This window comes from Artibeus jamaicensis, unplaced genomic scaffold, assembly GCF_021234435.1.
Source record: "Artibeus jamaicensis isolate MK-2021 breed Jamaican fruit bat unplaced genomic scaffold, CSHL_Jam_final contig_704, whole genome shotgun sequence".
NCBI lineage: Eukaryota > Metazoa > Chordata > Mammalia > Chiroptera > Phyllostomidae > Artibeus > Artibeus jamaicensis.
The window spans coordinates 288,954-309,668 of NW_026521931.1; the positions used below are offsets into that span (position 1 = coordinate 288,954).

The 20,715-nt window shown below is 43.4% G+C and overlaps 1 protein-coding gene across 1 annotated transcript; it reads left to right on the forward strand.

Moving 5' to 3' along the window:
- The first annotated feature begins 5,302 nt into the window (after positions 1-5,302).
- Positions 5,303-6,232, forward strand: LOC128628360 (olfactory receptor 2A5-like). The gene has a single exon (XM_053671815.1). It carries the CDS (start codon positions 5,303-5,305, stop codon positions 6,230-6,232), a length of 930 nt encoding a protein of 309 aa, XP_053527790.1.
- The last annotated feature ends 14,483 nt before the right edge of the window (positions 6,233-20,715 follow it).

A 20,715-nucleotide genomic window follows, 5' to 3' on the forward strand; every position in this document is an offset into this window, starting at 1 on the left:
ATTTTCTATCTACTGTCTATGCTTATTTTCTGTACCTTCTCCCCCCTTCTCCCACTCCCCTGTTGCTAATCCTCCACATGATCTTCAATTCTATGGTTCACTCCTGATCTAGCTGTCCTCTTAATTTGCTTTTGTTTTAGGTGTGGTTGTTGATAACTGTGAGTGATGGTAATTTCTGAGATATATTCCACCCGTTTATTAATGAGCATCGGTGTATTTCACTCTCTGACAGCATCTGTCTGTTAGGAAGGCATTTTCCTGGCCTCAGGGAAGCATAGGATGACTGCCAGTGCTGGTTTTGTGCACACGCCACAGAGCTGGAGCGTGTTTCAGAGGCTCCTGTGCTGGGGGCACCCCTGCCCCTGTGGGGAAGCGCTCTTCCTGACTCTATAGTTTCTTTTCCACGAGCTGGTCACATTCTCATTCCATTGACTGACAAGTGGAATTATTTTCCACCATCAAATGCTCTCGTGTTTGTTCTCTCTTCCATTGCTAGAATGACTCAGTGTTATGTGATATCTCAACTTTTATTTTTAACTTTTAGTTTTGGCAAATCGAAAAATACTACTATAATGGTAACTAAAATCGCAGAACAAAGGATCAGATAATTTAGAATTAAAAAAACACAGCTGCAAAAAGCCATCTGGGAAGTCAGATTGTGATGCAGAGAGGTAAGAGTTCCTAATCAGTAAAAACGGGTTATCCTTACTTAAATTATTCACTTTTCGGTTTAGAGATTAAATGTATTTCGATCATTGCTGGTTGTTTCTAATAGTGTCTGAAAAGACTGATGTAGTCCTGAGGTTTCTTACCCTATCCTGAACTCTAGACAATTATTTTTGTAGCTAAAGTCAATTTCCCTTACTGAGTACACTGTTATGTAGAATTGTCGCTCGCTCAATCATATTTATAGAAAAGAAAAGTCTGGGAGTTCATGTGAGATTTTACTTCTAAGAGACACCACTCCACCCTTACTGATGCTTCTCTCAGGTTCTTAGTTTAAAAACTTTGAAGCTCTGGCATACGTTGAACTGTGATTTTAAAGCTACTTTAAGCAGTTCTTCTTTTGATTAATACAACTTCCTCTTCACATGTCTCTAAATACAAGTGCAAAGCAGATCTAAACTAGAAAATGTGTTTGACTGTTTATAGGTTTATAACAGTCCACTATTATAGACTAAAATGATTGCCAAATCATTAACATCTAATGGTCAGCATTTTATTTATTTAAAGCAAAAATAACAGCTTTGCCAACACACAGGATCTATATATATGTACAGGGTGGGCCAGAGGTAGGTTAACACTTGTTCCTATGGAAAATAGTACAATAACTAATAAATAAGAACACAAGAATAAGTGAACTGTTTTGTGCACTCAACAACTTTCACTCAGCCCTGTATTTAGTCCTCAAAGTGTGTGTTTTTCACTGGGTCTGGCACTCATTCATTTAACAAAAACATCATAGCTTCCATCCAAAAGGGCAGAAAGAAGTATATGATAACACCATTTTATATGCTGGAAGCATTTGAATTCAGTGGAAAGGCCTTCTGTACCACACTCTTCACTATTTCATCCTTGACCCTGTCTTTAAAGATAACTGGAGAATTACAGTGACAATCTAATTATTTTCACTGAAAACTTGGACCAGTGCTGCACATTTAACATCAGTTTGTAGCGACTCCCCGTTCGTGACGAGTCAGTGCCCAGAACAGCCTTGAATCCAGCACCATTGTGGAAAGGGCCAGGCCACCTCTGCCCTGACTTCTGACTGAGCCTGGGCAGAAAGAGCTGGCTGGCCCTTGTTTATGGTGATTCTTTTTGAATAAGCAAGGAGAGCTCTTTAATGAAACAGGAGGTCTTGGCCAAGAATGCACAGGAAGTCACAGGACTGTCATGCCCTTTAAGGCATCCCTTTGAATGTCTATGAATAGGTCAGTGGATACACCCGGTGCATGTCTGTGTGTGCATCCAAGATGGATCTGGCAGCATTCTCCAGTCAACATCTCACATATCCAAAAGAATATATAATCACTGCCCTTACGTGTTCATTACTCAGATCACACTACTTGCATGGGTCTTAAAAAACAAAGGCAAATTGCCCTGGCCGCTATGGCCCAGTGGATTGAATGCCAGCTTGTGAACCAAAGGATCTTGGTTCAATTCCCAGCGAGGGCACGTGCCTGGGTTGTGGGCCGGGTCCCCAGTAGGGAGTCCCTGAGGGGCAACCACACACTGATGTTTCTCGCCCTCTCTTTCTCCTTCCCTTCCCCTCTATCCAAGAGAAGTAAATAAAATTTTTATTAAAAAAAACACAAAGGTGATCATGTATGTGAAGAATTGTAATTTTAGTAAAAAAAGTAAATTTAACTCACAATGGACTGAAAAGTACTTCTTGTCTATGTGGAAATTTGCTGTGATTGTGCAAGATAAAATGACATGTACCACACGTATGTAAATGCTGTGGTGCTATGCTAAATAACAACAGATGATACACTTATTCTCTTCTGTGCAGCAGATGAAGTTTGGGCTGAAAAGTCTTGCTTCTGATGTCAGTTATGTAAGAAACAATAGTAATTCTGAGTGTAGAGCCTAAATTTGAGAGGAAAATAACTACAATGGATTGAGTTTAAAAAATATTGTATATAAACAATGATCAATGCTTAACATAGACTTTCTAAAGGGGAGGGAGCCTTATTTATAGCATCTGCCGATGTCTGTGGTGTAAATATTCCCGCCAGGGCCAATTTCAATCAATCAGTATGTCCTCACTGAGCACAAAGTGGGAAAGGCATCAGTACAGACAGCGGTGGCCAGCCGGCGAAAACAATCAAATTTCAGGAGTTGCAGAGGTTGTCAGGTGTCCATGTAATTTCCTGTATTTTTACTAGCCTTCCCGTAAGTTCGAGTGAATGCAGATGAGTGTCCCTGGCCTGAAAAGTGAGCGGAAGTGGTGGGCGTCTTTTCCCAGCCAAGGCAGCTGGGAGCAGGTGTGCACCTTCTGTTTTCCTGCTGTGATTCTGAGGACGCGTGTCCTGCATGGCACAGCCGCAGGAGGGGGTGGGCTGCCTCTCCCACACCTGACTCTTTGCGAGCGTGCGATTCGCATCGCTGCATAAGGCACAGAGGACTGTCTGTTGTGTTGTGTCCCCTGGGTGTGACGCAGGAGGAGTAAAAAGGGTGGCGTACGGGATATCATGGCCATTCAGAGAACTTCAGAAACCTAGCAAGTAAGAAACTAAGACAAGGTGTGTCTGAAGTGTGTTAACCCTTGGGGATCGGAGGGCAGTTGGATACAGGCATGGTCACAAGGCTAGTGATTAGGGGAGGGGAAAGGTCTGCATATTGTTTGGTGGTCCCTGCGTGGATCCTCCAAAAGTGGACGCTGAGATGGCATTTGCAATGCAGCAGACTGTTTTAGGGATCAACACTTGCAGAAGGGCAGGGGGGCTTGGAAACCTTCCATGTCAGTGCAGTGAAGGTTCGGTAAACTCCAAAGGCAGCTCTGAAGCACAGGGACCCCAGTTTCCCTACACTGGGTTGCAGGGGCGGGGCCTTCCTGTCCCCACCACAGTCAGTGGTGGGTTGTGGGCAGCATGGGAAGTGCCTGTGCTGGGGTGAGGCATCTCTGCATCTGAGGCCACTGGGAAGGAGCTACAGGCTGGGGTGGGGATGGGCTGTGTATTGGCAGCTGGGGAAGACAGTCCCCTCCCCAAAATCAGTGCTCTCCTTACCCATCACTCAGGTTGCATGCAGATTTGAGGAGTTTCTTTTTCTTTCGTTGTTGCTTTCTCATCTACCACTTATCAAGTAATGGCAAGAGTAACCCAAAGGGGGTGCATTATTCCCAGTTCCAGTCAGAGGTTTAAGGCACACACCTCTTGGGGTCCAGCATAATAGAAGTACCTCCCCATCAGCCCCGGCTGGTGTGGGTCCATGGATTGAGTGCTGGGCTGTGCACCAAGGGGTTGCTGGTTTGATTCCTGGTTGGGGCACTTGCCTGAGATGCAGGCTGGGTCCGCAGTTGGGGGCGCATGGGGGCAACCACACATTGATGTTTCTCTCCCTCTCTTTCCCCCTCCCTTCCCTTCTCTCTAAAAATAAATAAATAAAATCTTAAAAAATAAAAAAGAAGTACGCATCAGGTCGGACAACCACAAGGGAAGTCTGAATGTGGGTTTACAAAGTCTAAATTGTGGAGTCGGCCACCTTCCCCTCTGAGGGAGTCTGGCCCAGACTGAGCTTTAAAACACCTCCTGTGCTTGCTTTTATTTCTCTACTAGCCAGAAAATGGAAGGAGTGTCCTTCATCAGTGATTTCACTCCCAGGAATGTATCCTAAGATTTTCATTAAAAAACAGCGTGTAGATGTGTACAACATATATTTACACACACATACTGCTCCTGCACACGCACAGGCGTGTGTACACTGCCCCATGACACACGGTCAATGGGAGGCACATAGTCCCCAGTCTGATTGCCAGAAAGGGAGAGTCACTAAATTACAGTATATGCATGAAATGAAAAAAAGAAAAGAACAACAATGGTTAAATATCATAGAAGACTGTGACATGGTGAAGGGTTCAGGAATGGTATTGCCAAAGGAAAATCAAAGGATAGATCTGATATTTATCATTTAAAAAGTTTCTAATTTACAGTAACTGCATGTATATGCATATAAGGCTAGATATTTATACACCAAAATAATCAGAGTGCTTACCTAAAAACATAGATTTGTAAGTTATTTATGTGATGTTTCTTTCTTTTTGTTGTTTCTATAAAGAAGTAGAAAATGGTCTTATCTTCAGGGAAGACACAAATTTTGTCCACTATGAATAAGCCTTTTCAAACTTTGATCTGTGACTTAAAAATGTCTATTGTCAGCAAATTTTTCACATGGAAGGAAAAATAAGTAAGGGAATTAAGTGAATAAGTAAAATAAAGTTCTAGAATTATGAGATGTTTTAAACTAAAACTAAACCACCAGTTAGGATGACTACTTTTAAATTAGTGAACTATAGCAGATTTTCGAAAAGGGGCCGGAAAAGCTGAAGGAGAGGCTCTAGAATGAAGAATTTGTCTGGATGGCTCTATTACCAATGATACAACTTCACATTATGCTAAACAGCTTGTCTTTCCTTCATAAATGTGGTTCTGAAATGTTTATTAGATTAAGACTGAAAATAATTGAAACAGAGACTAGCATATGCACATATGTTCTTTTGTATTAAGTAATTTCAATTTTTATTGATTCTCCAGCCCTGACCTTTATCATACTTCAGTTCTTGACCAGGTCTCTGTAAGGAATGGGGGGGAACCGGTCATGGGTCTCGGAGTTTGTGCTGCTGGGATTCCAGCTCAGCGCAGAGACAGAAGTTCTCCTCTTCTGGGTCTTCTCCCTGATCTACACCTTCAGTCTGTTGGCAAATGGCATGATCTTTGCACTCATCTGTCTGGACCAGAGACTACACACCCCCATGTACTTCTTCCTCTCCCACCTGGCCATCATTGACATGTCCTTTGCTTCCAACAGTGTCCCCAGGATGCTGGCAAACCTATTGACCCAGAAAAGAGCCATCTCCTTTGTCCAATGCACATTGCAGACATTTTTGTATCTAGCATTTGCTCACACAGAGTGTCTGATTTTGGTGGCCATGTCCTACGATCGGTATGTGGCCATCTGCCACCCCCTGCAGTACACAGTCATCATGAGCTGGAAAGTGTGCACAGTCCTGGCCACCACATCCTGGTCATTTGGATTTGTCCTGTCTCTGGTACACGTGCTTCTCCTTCTAAGGCTGCCCTTCTGTGGGCCCCAGGAAGTCAACCACTTCTTCTGTGAGATCTTGTCTGTCCTCAAGCTGGCCTGTGCTGACACCTGGCTCAATGAAGCTGTCATCTTCGCTGCTACTGTCTTGGTCTTAGTCGGGCCCCTCTGCTTGGTGGTGGTCTCCTATACCAGCATCCTCTGGGCCATCCTGAAGATCCAGTCTGGGGAGGGCCGCAGGAAGGCCTTCTCCACCTGCTCCTCCCACCTCTGTGTGGTCGGGTTCTTCTTTGGCATTGCCATGGTTATTTATATGGTCCCAGAGTCCCCTCATAAAAAGGAACAAGAAAAAGTACTGTCCCTGTTTTACAATCTCTTCAATCCATTGTTAAACCCGCTCATCTACAGCCTGAGGAATGCTCAGGTGAAGGACGCCTTGTATAGGGTGCTGCAGGTGAGGTCCAGGTGAAGGATGGACAGAACTTTTGGTTAAGCAGAACCTGTTCTCTTTGAGATGTAGTTTGAGGATGACTTAAAAGTCAGAAAAACTACCTAGCAGTAAAGTTTGATAAGAGAATGTGAATCATCCAAGACTGAAAGTGGGGAAAATTTTGATGTACAAGGATAGTCCCTGAGCAGTTTTGTTCAGAGATGAGGCATCTGGATTGTGGATTGTATGCTAATGCTATAAAAATTTATAGAGCCCATTTCTTCAAGAACTAGATTAGTAGTGTCTTAAGAAAACATCTTTGTGTTGTTGTTGTTGAATTGCAGAAACAGTGTTAACACCTCCCTAAGTAACCAGTTTAATCATAAACATTCACATCACCTGATAACAGGTGGTAAATTTCAGAGAAATAAACACCCAGAGGAAAAACTTCTTGCTATAGAGAGTAGCTTAATACCTACAATGATCACAGAGCTGCTTATTTCTATAATAGCAGCTGAGAATCAAGTGAAGGAAGGAATGAGATTCACTGTGGGGTCGCCAATAATTTCCAAGTGCTCGAACTAGAGTTGAAAAATAGTCAGTGTTGAACAAAAATAGGATGATACTATCTTACAACTCCTTATAGAAATGTTCCCATTTCTCCTTGGCTTCTGTTCTTATTTTACCTCCCATTTATGTTTTACAACATACGGAAGGAAAGGCAGACTTATTCCCTAGTTACTTCATTTGCATATTATTTTTATATCTCTTGACAAACTATATCAATGATATGGATTTGGGAAGCTCAGAAAAACTCAAGCAGGATATCATATAAAGAAAACCTGTATGTCAACAACAATAAAAAAAAGTGAAAAAGAAAAAGGAAACCTCACTGGAAATATATTAGTCTAACTATTGAAAATGAAAGATAAATAAAAAGGCTTAAAATTGGCCAGGAAAAAAATGAATTACTTTAGAAGGAACAACAATAAGATTATAGCTGACTAAACACTGTAGAAGCCAAAATTAAAAGTTGTCAACATAGAACTCTACACACAATGAAACTGGCCCTTAAAAATTAATTCTCTAAACAACCAAAAAAAAAAAGTAGAAAAGAAGGAAAGTTGAAGCAACAGGAAGGAAAAGTTATGGTAAACAAATTTGTCAGTAAATTCTATAGTCTTTCTTATCCTCTTGAGTTTATTAAATTATATTTGATGGTTCAAAAAGAAAAACCCACGGTATCATCGGGTGTTATTCTAAACTTACATAGAGAAAACACTGAAGACAATTATAAATTGGAGAGAGTAAGGAGACATAAAAAGAAGTAATATGTTTATATTTCAAAAATAACATTAGTTTAATGCCGTGGGTGGTGTAGCTCAGTGGATTGAGTGTGGGCCTGCGAACCAAACAACCGCGGTTTGATTCCCAGTCAGGGCTTATGCCTGGGTTGCAGGCTAGTTCCCAGCAGGGGACACATGAGAGGCAACCATACATTGATGTTTCTCTCCCTCTCTCCTTCCCTTCCCTTTATCTTTAAAGATAAATAAGAAACCAAAATCTAAAAAAATTTATTAAAAAAATAACATTAGTTGAATGTGGTTATGTACATACAATACCTAGAGCAACAAATGAACTATCCAAAGCAGTGAAAAACTCTGCAAAGAGGTGTTCTAAAAACACTACACATAAATGAAAGTGGAATTGTAAGACAAATGTCCAAGTGACCCAAAAGATGGCAAGAAAAATAAACAAAAAATAGAGCTGGAAAATATAACATGTCAGACTTAACCCCTAAAGTATCAATAATTAGGTTAAAATCAATGTCTAGAAAAGCCAACCTAAAGACAATGGATGGCTGGGTATAGGGAAAGCATTACTCTTCCTTCTGTGCCTTGTATGCTGTCTGTGAGAAACTCACTTCAAATAAACCAAATAGGTAGACTGGCATAAAAGGTCGGCAAAAGGTATATCATGCCAACATTAATGAGAGGAAAGGAAGAATGCTATATTAATAACAGACAAAGCAAAGGGAATGATCACAAGCGGAGGGGGATATTACATAGTGACAGAAGTTGACTCCGCAGAGAAGACAAGGCAACCCTAAATGTGTATGCCCTAAACAACAGACATTCAAAATCCGTGATGTAAAAACTGGTAAAATTGTAGGCAGACAGAGACAAGTGTGGTTAGAGACTTCAGCAACCCCCTTTCAACCAGGGTCAGAACAACTAGACGGAAGATTAGCAAGACTGTGGACGAACTCCGCAACCCCAGCCACCAAAAGAATCTAACCAGCATTTATAAAATATTCCATCAATGACAGCAAAGTACACATTTTTTCAAGTGCTGACAGACCAAACCAAATTAGACATTCTAAGCCACACACACACAAAAAAAAAACAGCTAAAAAATTTTAAAATAAAACTTATACAGAATGAGTTCTTGGATGAAAAGTAAAAGTCAATGTAAGTAAGATCGGGAACTTGCCAATGCTTGGACATAAAAAAACCCACCAAAATGCTTGAATAATATATAAGTCAAAGAAGTCTCGAGGGAAATAAAAAAAATACATTGACTTGACTGAAAATGAAAATAGAACATATCAAAGTGCTGAGGGAAAAACATCGGTAAAAGCACAGGACAGAAAAGAGGCAATATCTCAAAAGAATAACACATGTTCCTAACTCAACAACCTAGCAAAAGAAGAGCAAAATACCCTCAAAGCAAGCACAGAGAGGGAAATAACGAAGAGTAGGAAACACTGAAATTTAAAACAGGAGAAACATTCGGTGGATCAATAGAACAAAGAGCTTGTCACCTAGAAAGATGCGCGAGCAAGTCCAGCGCCCAGAGAGAGGTCAGAGGGCAAGGGGCGCGGCCTCAATGGCAGGCCCTGTGCACAGGGCTGCCCAGCACTGGGACCTCCGTGGCCGAGCCTGGTGTTCAGTGCTCCTCGAAGGCCCACGACCCAGGGAGTGTGCCACCACTGGGGGGGGCCGTCCCTAGTGCAGCCTCTGCGGCCCCTGGGCGCCTCCCTGGGTCCCTAAGGCCAGAGCGCTTTCAGAGCCCATGCAGGAGTCCCTGCGCGGGGCACCCATGGCCTGCGGGGACTCCTTCTCCGTGGCCGCAGGCGACACAGGTGCGCACAGGGCAGGTGCGAAGGGCCGGAGGAGTGGACACGGAGACCAGACCCGACCCCTGCTGTGCTCTCTGACTTCCCTTCAGAGCAAGTAGCTCTTTTCTTGGCTTCTCAGCAGCTTGACTTCTCAGGGGCCAGTCTCCGCCTTCAGAAGCGGGGACACTTCTTCCCAGGAAAAGGAGTCTTTGCTGCCATTGCCCAGGGTACCCCAGGTCTCTCGTCAAAAATCTGAGAAGTGTACAAAAAATAAAAACGTGGCCTAAGGAACCCAGAATCAGAGAAAATGGAATTGAACAACATGGAAGGGTAGCTTTTCAAAACTGTAGAGAAAAATAGCTCCCCCCACCCCGTGAATCCCAGTTCTTGTAATCAGAACCCAGCTGGATGTGCTCAATGAGGTCTAACAAATTTGTGTTCTTTTCTCATTTTTCAAGATTCCATGTAAAACATGGGCTTTTGACCTTTTCACACACAATTACTCCATAAATACAATTAATAACAATTTACAGTTATTTCCTGTCAATTGCATGACTGCCATTACTTTCTGAGAACCTGTTCATTTTTGAGTTGGATATTTACCACATCAATGAAAATACAACGACTTGAAAACCAGTTTTCAGGTAATTTAGTTTGGGAGTTGTTTAAATGGTCAGTGCGTTGATTTTTCTTCATTCTGCTTTCAAATAGAAAGTATAATCAAAATTCTACAGGACCTCACCAGACCCATAGGGGTTATAAATGCAGGTTGAAATGAGAGCTGTGATGACAGGAAGTGCCCAATGCTGATGGATGACGTACATACCTGAGAACATGTTTATTGCAATTATGAGCTGCCTGTGTTGTGTGTCCATGTCCTTTGTGTATAGTTGTGTTTTGTATATATGTACATGCTTCTAACAAAGAATTAATGAGACATGTAAAGAAATAGGAAAGTATGACCCATACCCTGAAAAGAAAAGCAGGCAAAAGAAATTGGGAGGGACCAGATGCTGGACTTCACAGACAAGGGCTTCAAAGTGGCCACTCCGAAAATACGTCTGGTGAACTAACGGAAACTGTGATGAAAGGAGTAAGGGCCGGACCAGTTTGGACGGCCACCTCATGTTCCCTGAGACCAGAGAATGCAGTTTCCAGCTCGTGGGCCCAACAGCAGGCAGAGAGAGAGCCCAGCACGTGGGCATATTCTGTTGCCCATCATCCTCCAAGCGGGTGATTTGTCAGAGACTCCGAACAGCAGTCTACACGGTTGTTATCCAAAAGCAGGGAGATAAGGCACGGAGGATTTGCTTGCACACCTTCCTGAGGGTGCACTCACACTTAACACGAGCAGGGTCCGGGGAGAGTCCCCGGAGATTCCTCGCAGATTCCTCCATTTTTCTGGGGGTACTTGAGGGAAAGGGTGTGGGGGATGCTGGTACCACTGTGCAGTTCTTGGTCACATTATCCCACTTTCTGTTTCCCTGTCCCAGAAGCAGGGCTAATCCCTAAGCAAGACACTATAGCTCTACCTGAAAACATTTGTGCCAGGATTCCTGATGGCTCCTTGGGTGCCTGTGTTTTTACCTCATCTGGCAACACCAGGGTGACAGTGACACAGCTGTGTTGCCTGGTGGTTGAGGTGGCCCACCAGTCCTGCCCCTGTGTGACCCTGTCCTCTGCAAATGTGGTTGGAATGAGACACATGCTCAGCTACCAGTGATCAGTAACAGCACAGGCTGAACCTGATATCCCTTCCAAAGGAGGGAATCTGAGTGAAAATCAGGGATAAGTGGGGAGGAGGAGGAGGAGGAGCTGAGAGTAAACAAAGAGAGGTAAGGAAATCTAACATTACATCAGAGCCTCAGCAAAGGCTCCCACCTGCAGAATGATACTGTCTCTCAGCACAGTTATGCCAGACGCACAAAGTGGTGACGTCACAGTTTGGCTCAGACGACCTTGTGTTTGGAAGCTGACAAGGTCAAATGGAAGCTTGCAGTTCTGAGTGGCCTTTACTGGGACACATTTTGGTCACATGACTGGATGATAAACTGGATCAGTTGTTTGTGACTGGACGGAATTCTGGCCATACACCAAAATAAATTCAAGGTGGATAAAAGACTTAAATATAAGCTGTGACACCATTAAAATCCTAGAGGAAAACATAGCCAGGAAAATCTCAGATATTTCATGCAGCAACATTTTTACTGATATGTCCCCTAGAGCAAGGGACATAAAGGAAAGAATAAACAGATGGGATCTTATCAAAATAAAAAGCTTCTGCATGGCTAAAGAAAATGATACAGGGTGCAGACAAGGGGGGGCAGAAAAGGATTTGGGATGGGGTCCAGAGTTCAGGGTGTCCAGGAAATATTAAGATGTGCACCCCCCCCCCAGGGGGAAGGGACAAATAGAGCCAGGGCCATTGAGAGCTGTTTTGCATAGCAACAGTTTTGCAGCTAACCTCTGGAATAATTATTTAACATATCTATAACCTTTAACTGGTTTCATAGATATGTTAAATAGCTGTGGCCAAGTTTTGAGCCAGGGAGAAGAGAGTAAGCCAGGCTTGGCAGCCACTGAAGGGAGAGCCATGCGGTTTTCAGCAGAGTGAAAGAGTACCACTTGGCTTTGCCAGAATGGGGACCCCTGCAGCCAGATGAAAGGGAGAGGGGGCCGGTGTGAGAGCTTGGAAAAGATGGGCTCTGGGACATGAGGGGAGAACTGCCCAGGTAAGGAGAGGGCCACGGGGTTTCAGGAGGGTGAAAGAGTACCACTCGGCTTTGCCAGAATGGAGATCCCTGCAGCCAGATGAGGAAGAAAGACACGTGCTTTTGGTGGAGTACGGACCCCTGCAGCTTTGGTAGAAGAGACCCACGGGGATTTGGGGTGCCCCCTTTGGCCGTGTGGCCTGGAAAGCAGGAGAGACTTTGCCTGGAACTGGGTACAAAGAACTCTTGCCAGTGGACTGTGAGAGGGTGCTACATGACTTTGGATTAACTAGAGAGAGATCCTGCCTGCACAGCCACACAGCTGATGGTGCCAGAGGCCTGAAAAAGGGACATGTGCTCTTTTCCTGATTTATGGTACCTAGAGTTGGGACAGTGGGAGAAGGGAGTGCTGTGTGGGTGTAGGTGTATACCCTAAAGGACTTTGATATTTTAGTGATAGTGTTAGGCCTGAATAGCATTAAATAAACATTTTGTTTCCTTTTCACAAATCTCTGGCATTGAGAGATGTCTTTCCAATTGGCGGTGGACAGAAAAGCCGAGTAGATATTAGCATTCTGTCCTTGGGAGGGACCCCTGTTCTGTAGCAGTTTTTGGCATCCCTAGGTGGGCCAAATATTGCCCCTCCTTCGGACCTGTTGTTCGGTAACAAAAACAGTATTAAAATAAAAAGAGAACCAACTGTATGGGAAAGCGTAGTTGCCAATGATACCTCAGACAAGGGTTTGATCTCCAAAATATACAAAGAACTTACAGAAATGCACTCTAAGAAGACAACCAACCCAATGAAAAAGTGGGCCAAGGACTTGAACAGATACTTCTCCAACGAGGACATACAGAGGATCTAGAGACACATGAAAAGATACTCAATATCGCTAGCCATCAGAGAGATGCAAATGAAAACCACAATGAGATACCACTTCACACCAGTCAGAATGGCCATCATAAACAAAGCAACAAACAACAAATGTTGGAGAGGTTCTGGGGAGAAGGGGTCCTTAGTTCACTGTTGGTGGGATTGCAGACTGGTACAACCACTATGGAAAACAGTATGGAATTTTCTCAGAAAACTAAAAATGGACCTGCCTTTTGACCCAGCAATTCCATTACTAGAATATCCTAAGAACCCTGAAACAGCAATCCAAAAAAACCTATGCACCCCAATGTTCTTGGCAGCACAATTTACAATATCCAAGTACTGGAAGCAACCTAGGTGCCCATCAGTAAATGAATGGATCCAAAAACTATGGTACATATACACAATGGAATTCTATGCAGCAGAAAGAAAGAAGGAGCTCCTACCCTTTGCAACAGCATGGATGGAACTGGAAAGCATTATGCTGAGTGAAATAAGTCAAGCAGTGAAAGACAAATACCATACAATCTTACCTGTAACAGGAACCTAAACAACAAAACAAACAAGCAAGCAAAATATAACCAAAGACACTGAAATGCAAAACAGGCAGACAGGGACCAGAGGGGAGAGGGGAGGGAATTTCTGGGGAAAAGGGGAAGGAGTTACAGGAACAAGTATGAAGGACACATGGACAACAACTAAGGGGGGTGGAAATGCGAGGGAGGTGGGGGCACGGGGGGGTGGGCTGGGATGGGAGTAAAAGACAGAAAACTGTACTTGAAAAGCAATGAAAATAAATTAATTATTTAAAAATATAAATAAATAAAATATTTTTAAAAATAGTAATAGTATATATAGTATATATAATATATAAATAGTAAATAGTATATATAAATCTACAGTGTAGGTTAAATATTATATATTTGTTATAAATATTTATAAATTTATATAAACACACATATAATTATGTAATAATATATACAAAATAAATATATATGATTCAAATATATTTTCACTGAAGCATGTAAAAGTGTGAGTTTAGACATTATAGATTAACTTTAATAAAATAGGTATGCACACACCTAGTCAACCCTGAATGATTTAGCACGTCTCTCCTAAAAACAAATATGAAACATAATACCATTATCACACTCACAAAATTTAACATCAGTACAATAATATTGTGTACTAATGACTCTTTGGTGGTTGTTTTTTTCCAATTCAGGGTCTAATCAAGCATTTCATTTAGTTTCTTATCGCTTCTGTCTCACTTAATCTCAAAGGGTTTGCTCCGCCTTTGTCTTTCAGTTTTGAAGAGTCCAGGCTGGTTGTTTTGTAGAATGTCTGAAACTTGGATTCCTCATGTCTAGGTTCCGATAAGACTCGTTTCGGAGGAGTTCTACATGGATGATGCTGTGTTCTGCCTAGTGCATCCTATCGGGAGGTGCAAGAGGTCCACCTACAGCATTATTAGTAATGTTAAATTTGGTGACTTGGTTAAGTGGTTTCCATCTGATTTCTGCATCATAACAGAACCTTCTTCCTTCTTCAGAATCATTTAGCATTCTGAGTTTGGATCTTGGAGATCAGGTGAAGAACCTGTCTCCTAACACTATTTTCAGCGAATAATTTTAGCATCCACTGACCAAGTCAATTATTAAACTGGCTACAAAATTGTGATTTTCTAATTCTGTCACTACTCTTTATAACTACTAGTTGATATTTTTTTCGGAGAAACTTTTTCTCTCATTTCTTATCACTGTGAACTCGTGTACCTTTTGTGACTCTTCACAGTGGCATTTATTTCTCTAAGTAAATATTTGTAAATAAAATGTGTGAAATGCCCCTGAGATTTCTGATCTGATGGAGTCCAAAACCATGGCCAGTTCCGATAAACACACAACTCAAATGCTCTGTGAGCATCTTCCCATTGCCCCTCCATACCCAGCCTTCTCCTCTCTCTGCCCAGGTGTGTGTCCGGCACGATGAGGTTTCACTGCCCTCTGGCTTCTCCTTGCATTTGGTTCATTGGAAACAGACAAGAGACCAGGAAGAAGGAAGCTCTAGTATTTATCCATTTCCTGCAGGTTCAGTGCAGACTGGTCCGAGTGACTTAGGATTCCAGTTTCTACCTGGCCGCCCTTTCTGCACGTTCTTCTCTGTCTCCAGGTCCTAGGAACAGCAGTCTCCTCTTGTCCTTTAGGCCTAGAGTTTGTGAAGGAGTGCTGCTACCAGCCCAGGGTTCTGCACTACCTTTATTAAGCTTTCTTCAAATGACCAAGTTTGAATGAACCATCGGTTTCTGGCTGTGAGTCTAGGTGATGCATTTGCCTTGCTCTCCCTTCACAGGAATCAGACCTTCATCAGATGGCTCTCCCAGCCTTCCCTGGGTTCCCCTCATTTTTCTTCATGGCGTTTCCCTGGCTCATCCAACCTTGTCTGGGCATCGGCTCTTGGAAGACCCAGACAAGCCCTGTAGCCTCTGAAGCCCAAGCATTCCTCTGTGCCTTGGTATTAAGGCTGACAGAAGAACCGAGAGGGTTGAATCCTTGCTGTCTGGGCATCACCTTGCTGTCTGGGCATCACCTTGCTGTCTGTCCATTGAGAAACATTCTATTGTATGTGTGTCCTAACAAAGGCATCTGAATGGACTGTGATGAGGAGATGGTGGACTGAGCTGGGGTTAACAGCAACGGGGGCGGACATATGCTGGCAGCGGGCAATGATAATTTAGGAATAATGTTAATTTGAAGTTTTTGCTTATGACCTTTGTCATCATGTCTTGAGTTAGCATTGCCCAGTTTTGTCTTCTTGCTGTTGTCAAGGAAGAAACCAACAGGATGGTTGTCTGGGTAGCTGAACTAGAGCCTGTGAGTGGATCTAGACAGAGTACGCTGAAGTTCACACTGGGGTCTGTCAGCTGAAAACTGCAAAAGGCTTTGGAATCAATTTTAAATCTGGGGGCTATCACTTACATGACCTTGGATGGGTTTTTTTAAAACTTGATTGAACATGCTTCTTCTTTAATAAACAGGAAGGCAAGGAATATTCACTTTTAAATATTATGGTGATGATTGGTAATAAATATTTCATGTGAAGGTCTTAGTACCATGCCTGGAAAGTATTGTAATTTATGTGGTCTGTTATTCTCTTGCATAAATGTAGGAATTGGGAAAGAGCTCAATCCACTGATAAGATCCTTGGAACTTCAGCCTCCAAGGATAGTGTCTGCTCACGCCACTTAAACATGAAATCTAGGACCTCACTGCTGAGCAACCAGGAATTGTCCCCAAAAGGCCAAGTGTCTCTCCGTGGCCCCCAGAGCAGCTGCCTGCTGAGAGCGCTCCTGATGTAATTAAGAGTGGCAAAGTTTTAATGAACTCCACAAGGACTTGTTTTCCTGACACTTACTTTTTTGGGTCCTGAAATAGTTTCCATTCCTTTGAGATCAATTAAAAACTTAAAAAAAAAATCCTTGTCAAGATGCCTGAGGCAACTTTTCAGCTGTGTGTTATTTTAATGAGTTTTCTAAATGGCTCCAAGCCCAGAGGTTCTGTAGGGAAATCACCGAAGTTACAGGAGCTCTTGAAGCTGGAGCAAGGGCCAGAAAACTGAGAAACCACAAGGTGGTTTCCCTGGGCAGGCTCAGGGGTGCACGCAGCTTTCAATTGGCCATCTCTCTCTAGATGTCTGCACAGCTATTGATACAGGGTGCAGCCATGGGGGGCCCCCCAAAAAAAAGATTTGGAATAGTGTCCAGAATTCAAAGTGTATAGGAATATTGGAGAGACATATAAGATGTCCTCACACCTCCCCCCAGGGGGAAGAAACAAATGGAGCCAGGCCATTGAGAGCTGTTTTGCATAGCAACACTTTTGCAGCTAACCTCTGGAATGGTTATTTAACATATCTATAACCTTTAACTGGTTTCATAGATGTGCTAAATAGCGGTGGCCAAGTTTGGAGCGAGGGAGAAGGGAGTACTGGGACTCAAGATGGAACTAGCGGGCTGCGCTCCTGAGTAAGAAGGGCCGATGTGAGAGCTTGGAAAAAGATGGGCTCCAGGACATGAGGGGATAACTGCCCAGGTGAAAGGGAAGACCACGCAGCTTTGCCAGAATGGAGATCCCTGCAGCCAGGTGAAGAAGAAAGACAGTGCACTTTTGGTGGAGCATGAACCCCTGCAGCTTTGGTAGAAGAGGCCCACGCGGCTTTGGGGTGCCCCGTTTGGCTGCGTGGCCTGAAAAGCAAGAGAGAGTTTGACTGGAACTGGGTACAAAGGACTCTTGCCAGTGGACCATGAGAGGGTACCACAGTACTTTGGATTAACTCGAGATCGTGCACAGTGACAAAACAGCTGACAGTGCCAGTGGCCTGCAACACAGACGTGTGCTCTTTTCCTGATTTACGGTACCCAGAGTGGGGACAGTGGGAGAAGGGAGCGCTGTGTGGGTGTAGGTGTACAACCCAAAGGACTTTGCTATTTTAGTGGAGGCATTTAGGCCTAAATAGCATTAAATAAACATTTTGTTTCCTTTTCACAAATCTCTGGCATTGAGAGATGTCTTTCCAATTGGCGGCGGACAGAAGAGCCCAGTAGATACTAGTATGCTGTTCTTGGGAGGGGCCCCTGTTGTATAGCAGTTTTGGGAATACCTAGGTGGGCCAAATATTGTATTGCCCCTCCCTCGGACCTCTTGTTCGGTAACACTATGACGGAGGGAGGAAGAGAGAGAACTTCAAACGGACACACGGACCGAGTGGGCCACAACTAGGTTGAGGCTCCTCAGTGAGTTTCACATTTCAGTGCAGACTCTGGGCCCCCGAGTGCACAGTGGTATCTGGGATGGTATCTGAGTGCAGGGCAGCACTGGACGGTGAGGTGTGTGAGCTCCGTTGCTCTCCGCACCCCATCCTCTCTCACTCACGTGCATTCTTCCCTGCTGCTCACACCTAGAGACTAGAGGTTGATGAAGTTGTTGGATAAGCCATCTGTCCAAGAGACATTCACAGGGGAGGAATCTCAACAAAACAGCCAGCTGGGCGGGCTTATTCCCCAACATAGAACCCCACATGGGGGTTTTCCAGTGAGTGACAAAAACAGCAAGGGAAAAAAGGATTCAGTGAAAACACACATGAAGAGACTGTAACTATAAAGTTCGATAATTAAGTAGTCCCATTTTCCCACCTCCTTTTCCTAGAAATCAGTAATCAGCCAGACGGTTGAGGGGGTGCGTGGGGTGGGATGGTGATACAGGGACCCACCAACAGGCCCCAGAGGCACCCAGGATGCAAGGTGTGCAGGTAGCATGGTCAGGACTTGGGAGGCACTGAGCAAATAAGCCAGAACTTTGAGGACTTTCTCACAGTTGAAAAAGGTACTAATAACTTTGGGACAGTGACAGGCTAGAAAGCTCCCAGAGGGGAAGGGTTGGAACGAGAGCAATCGGTATGAAATTATTTTGTTTGTAAATAAGTACTTTATTGAGGTATAATTTCTACACGATTAAATGTGTCTGTTTTAAGAGTAACAGTCCCATGAGTTAGGACAAATCAGTATGAGCGGAATGTAGATGATTTCCACCACTGAGAAAATTCTCCTAAATTCCCTGTGCGGTGGCCTTACGTCTCTTCGCCCTCTGTCCCAAGCCACCACTGACGTGACACTGTAGATTTCTGTCACCCTAGATTCGTTTGGCCTGTTCCGCGATTTCACATGAGCACAACCATACTGAACATTCTTCTCTGCCTAGCTTCTGTCACGTACCTGTTGCTATTTTTCTAAGCAGCTCTAAACTTTTTGTACATTTTGTCCTTGTGTGCAGCTGTGCCTTAATTCTCTGTGGCAAATACCCCAAAATATTCCCTTCCTTTAGCACAAAGAAGTGTATGTTTTAGCTCATAGTGATACAGGGTGCGGCCAAGGGGGGGGGGCCCAAAGGAAGATTTGGAATGGTGTCCAGAATTCAAAGTGTATAGGAATGTTGGAGAGACATATAAGATGTCCTCACCTCCCCCCAGGGGGAAGAAACGAATGGAGCCAGGCCATTGAGAGCTGTTTTGCATAGCAACACTTTTGCAGCTAACCTCTGGAATGGTTATTTAACATATCTATCACCTTTAACTGGTTTCATAGATATGTTAAATAGCTGTGGCCAAGTTTGGAGCCAGGAAGAGGGGAGTGGCTGGGACTCAGGATGTAACGAGAGGCTGCACTCCTGAGTGAGAAGCTCCTGTGTGGGAGCTTGGAAAAAAGGTGGGCTCCAGGATATGAGGGGATAACTGCCCAGGTGAGAGGAGAGCCACTCGGTTTCAGCAGAGTGAGGACCCCCTCTTGGTGAGGTGAAAGAGGGAGCCACGTGGTTTTGGCAGGGTGCGGGGCCCCTCTTTCCCAGGTGAAAGGGAAAAACCACGCAGCTTTGCCAGAATGGAGATCCCTGCTGCCAGGTGAAGAAGAAAGACAATGTGCTTTTGGTGGAGCATGAACCCCTGCAGCTTTGGTAGAAGAGGCCCACGCGGCTTTGGGGTGCCCCGTTTGGCCGCGTGGCCTGGAAAGCAAGAGAGACTTTGACTGGAACTGGGTACAAAGGACTCTTGCCAGTGGACCATGAGAGGGTACCACAGTACTTTGGATTAACTCGAGATACTGCACAGTGACACAGCTGACAGTGCCAGCAGCCTGCAACACAGACGTGTGCTCTTTTCCTGATTTACGGTACCCGGAGTTGGGACAGTGGGAGAAGGGAGCGTTGTGTGGGTGTAGGTGTACAACCCAAAGGACTTTGCTATTTTAGTGGAGGCATTAGGCCTGAATAGCATTAAATAAACATTTCGTTTCCTTTTCACAAATCTCTGGCATTGAGAGATGTCTTTCCAATTGGCGGCGGACAGAAGAGCCCACTAGATTTTAGTGTTCTGTCCTTGGGAGGGACCCCTGTTGTTCTGTAGCAGTTTTTGGCATCCCTAGGTGGGCCAAATATTGTATTGCCCCTCCCTCGGACCTCTTGTTCGGTAGCAATAGGGCCCTGAAAACATGTTGCATTTTATTTCCCACTGAGAATTCCAGCTGAGAAGCATCTTCACCACAGTTGGATTGTTTTTTAATTTTGAACCTTTATAGTGGGTGTGTTGTGGCGTCTCCTTGTTTTAGTGTGTGTGTCTCTGATGACTAATGATGCTGAGCATCTTCTAATGTGTTTATTGACCCTTTGTGTATATTCTTTTCTTTGTGAAGTATCTGAACCATTTGCCCATTTATTATTTGGGTCATTTTATTTGTTTCCTTATTAAATTTAACAGATCTCGATAGATGTATTCAGGGTAGATGTCCTTTGTCAGAAATATGTCTTAGGAATATTTTATTTATTTCTGTGGCTTGCCTTTTTATTTTCTTAAGGGTGCCTTTCAAAAAACAGAAGTTTTTAATTTTATTGAGGTACAAGTTTTCATTTTTAATGGAATAATTTTTAAAAATATATACCTAAATATAGAAGTGATTATAGATATGTGTGTGTTGTAAGTTCCAAAATTCTTGCATGATGTCAGCTGAGCTCTAAAATGTTCAGTACAGGTTAGAGGGTTGGCAAGGATGGTTTTGTTTTAAGGATGAAATTTTTTCCCTTTGTTGAAATATTATTTCATTGTTATAAATAATCTTGAAATAATTTTAAACTTACAGAAAAATGTATAGTCTGTAGTATGTATAATATTAGTCTAATGTTTTAAAATAATATATTTTAATACATGGAAGAAAACTCAATTCCCCAAAATGATTAAATAAATTATGATATGCTCATATAATTAGATACAACTATTA

Excerpts from the sequence above, each read along its gene's own strand:
- LOC128628360 (XM_053671815.1), top strand. The coding sequence starts at position 5,303 with ATGGGGGGGAACCGGTCATGGGTCTCGGAGTTTGTGCTGCTGGGATTC.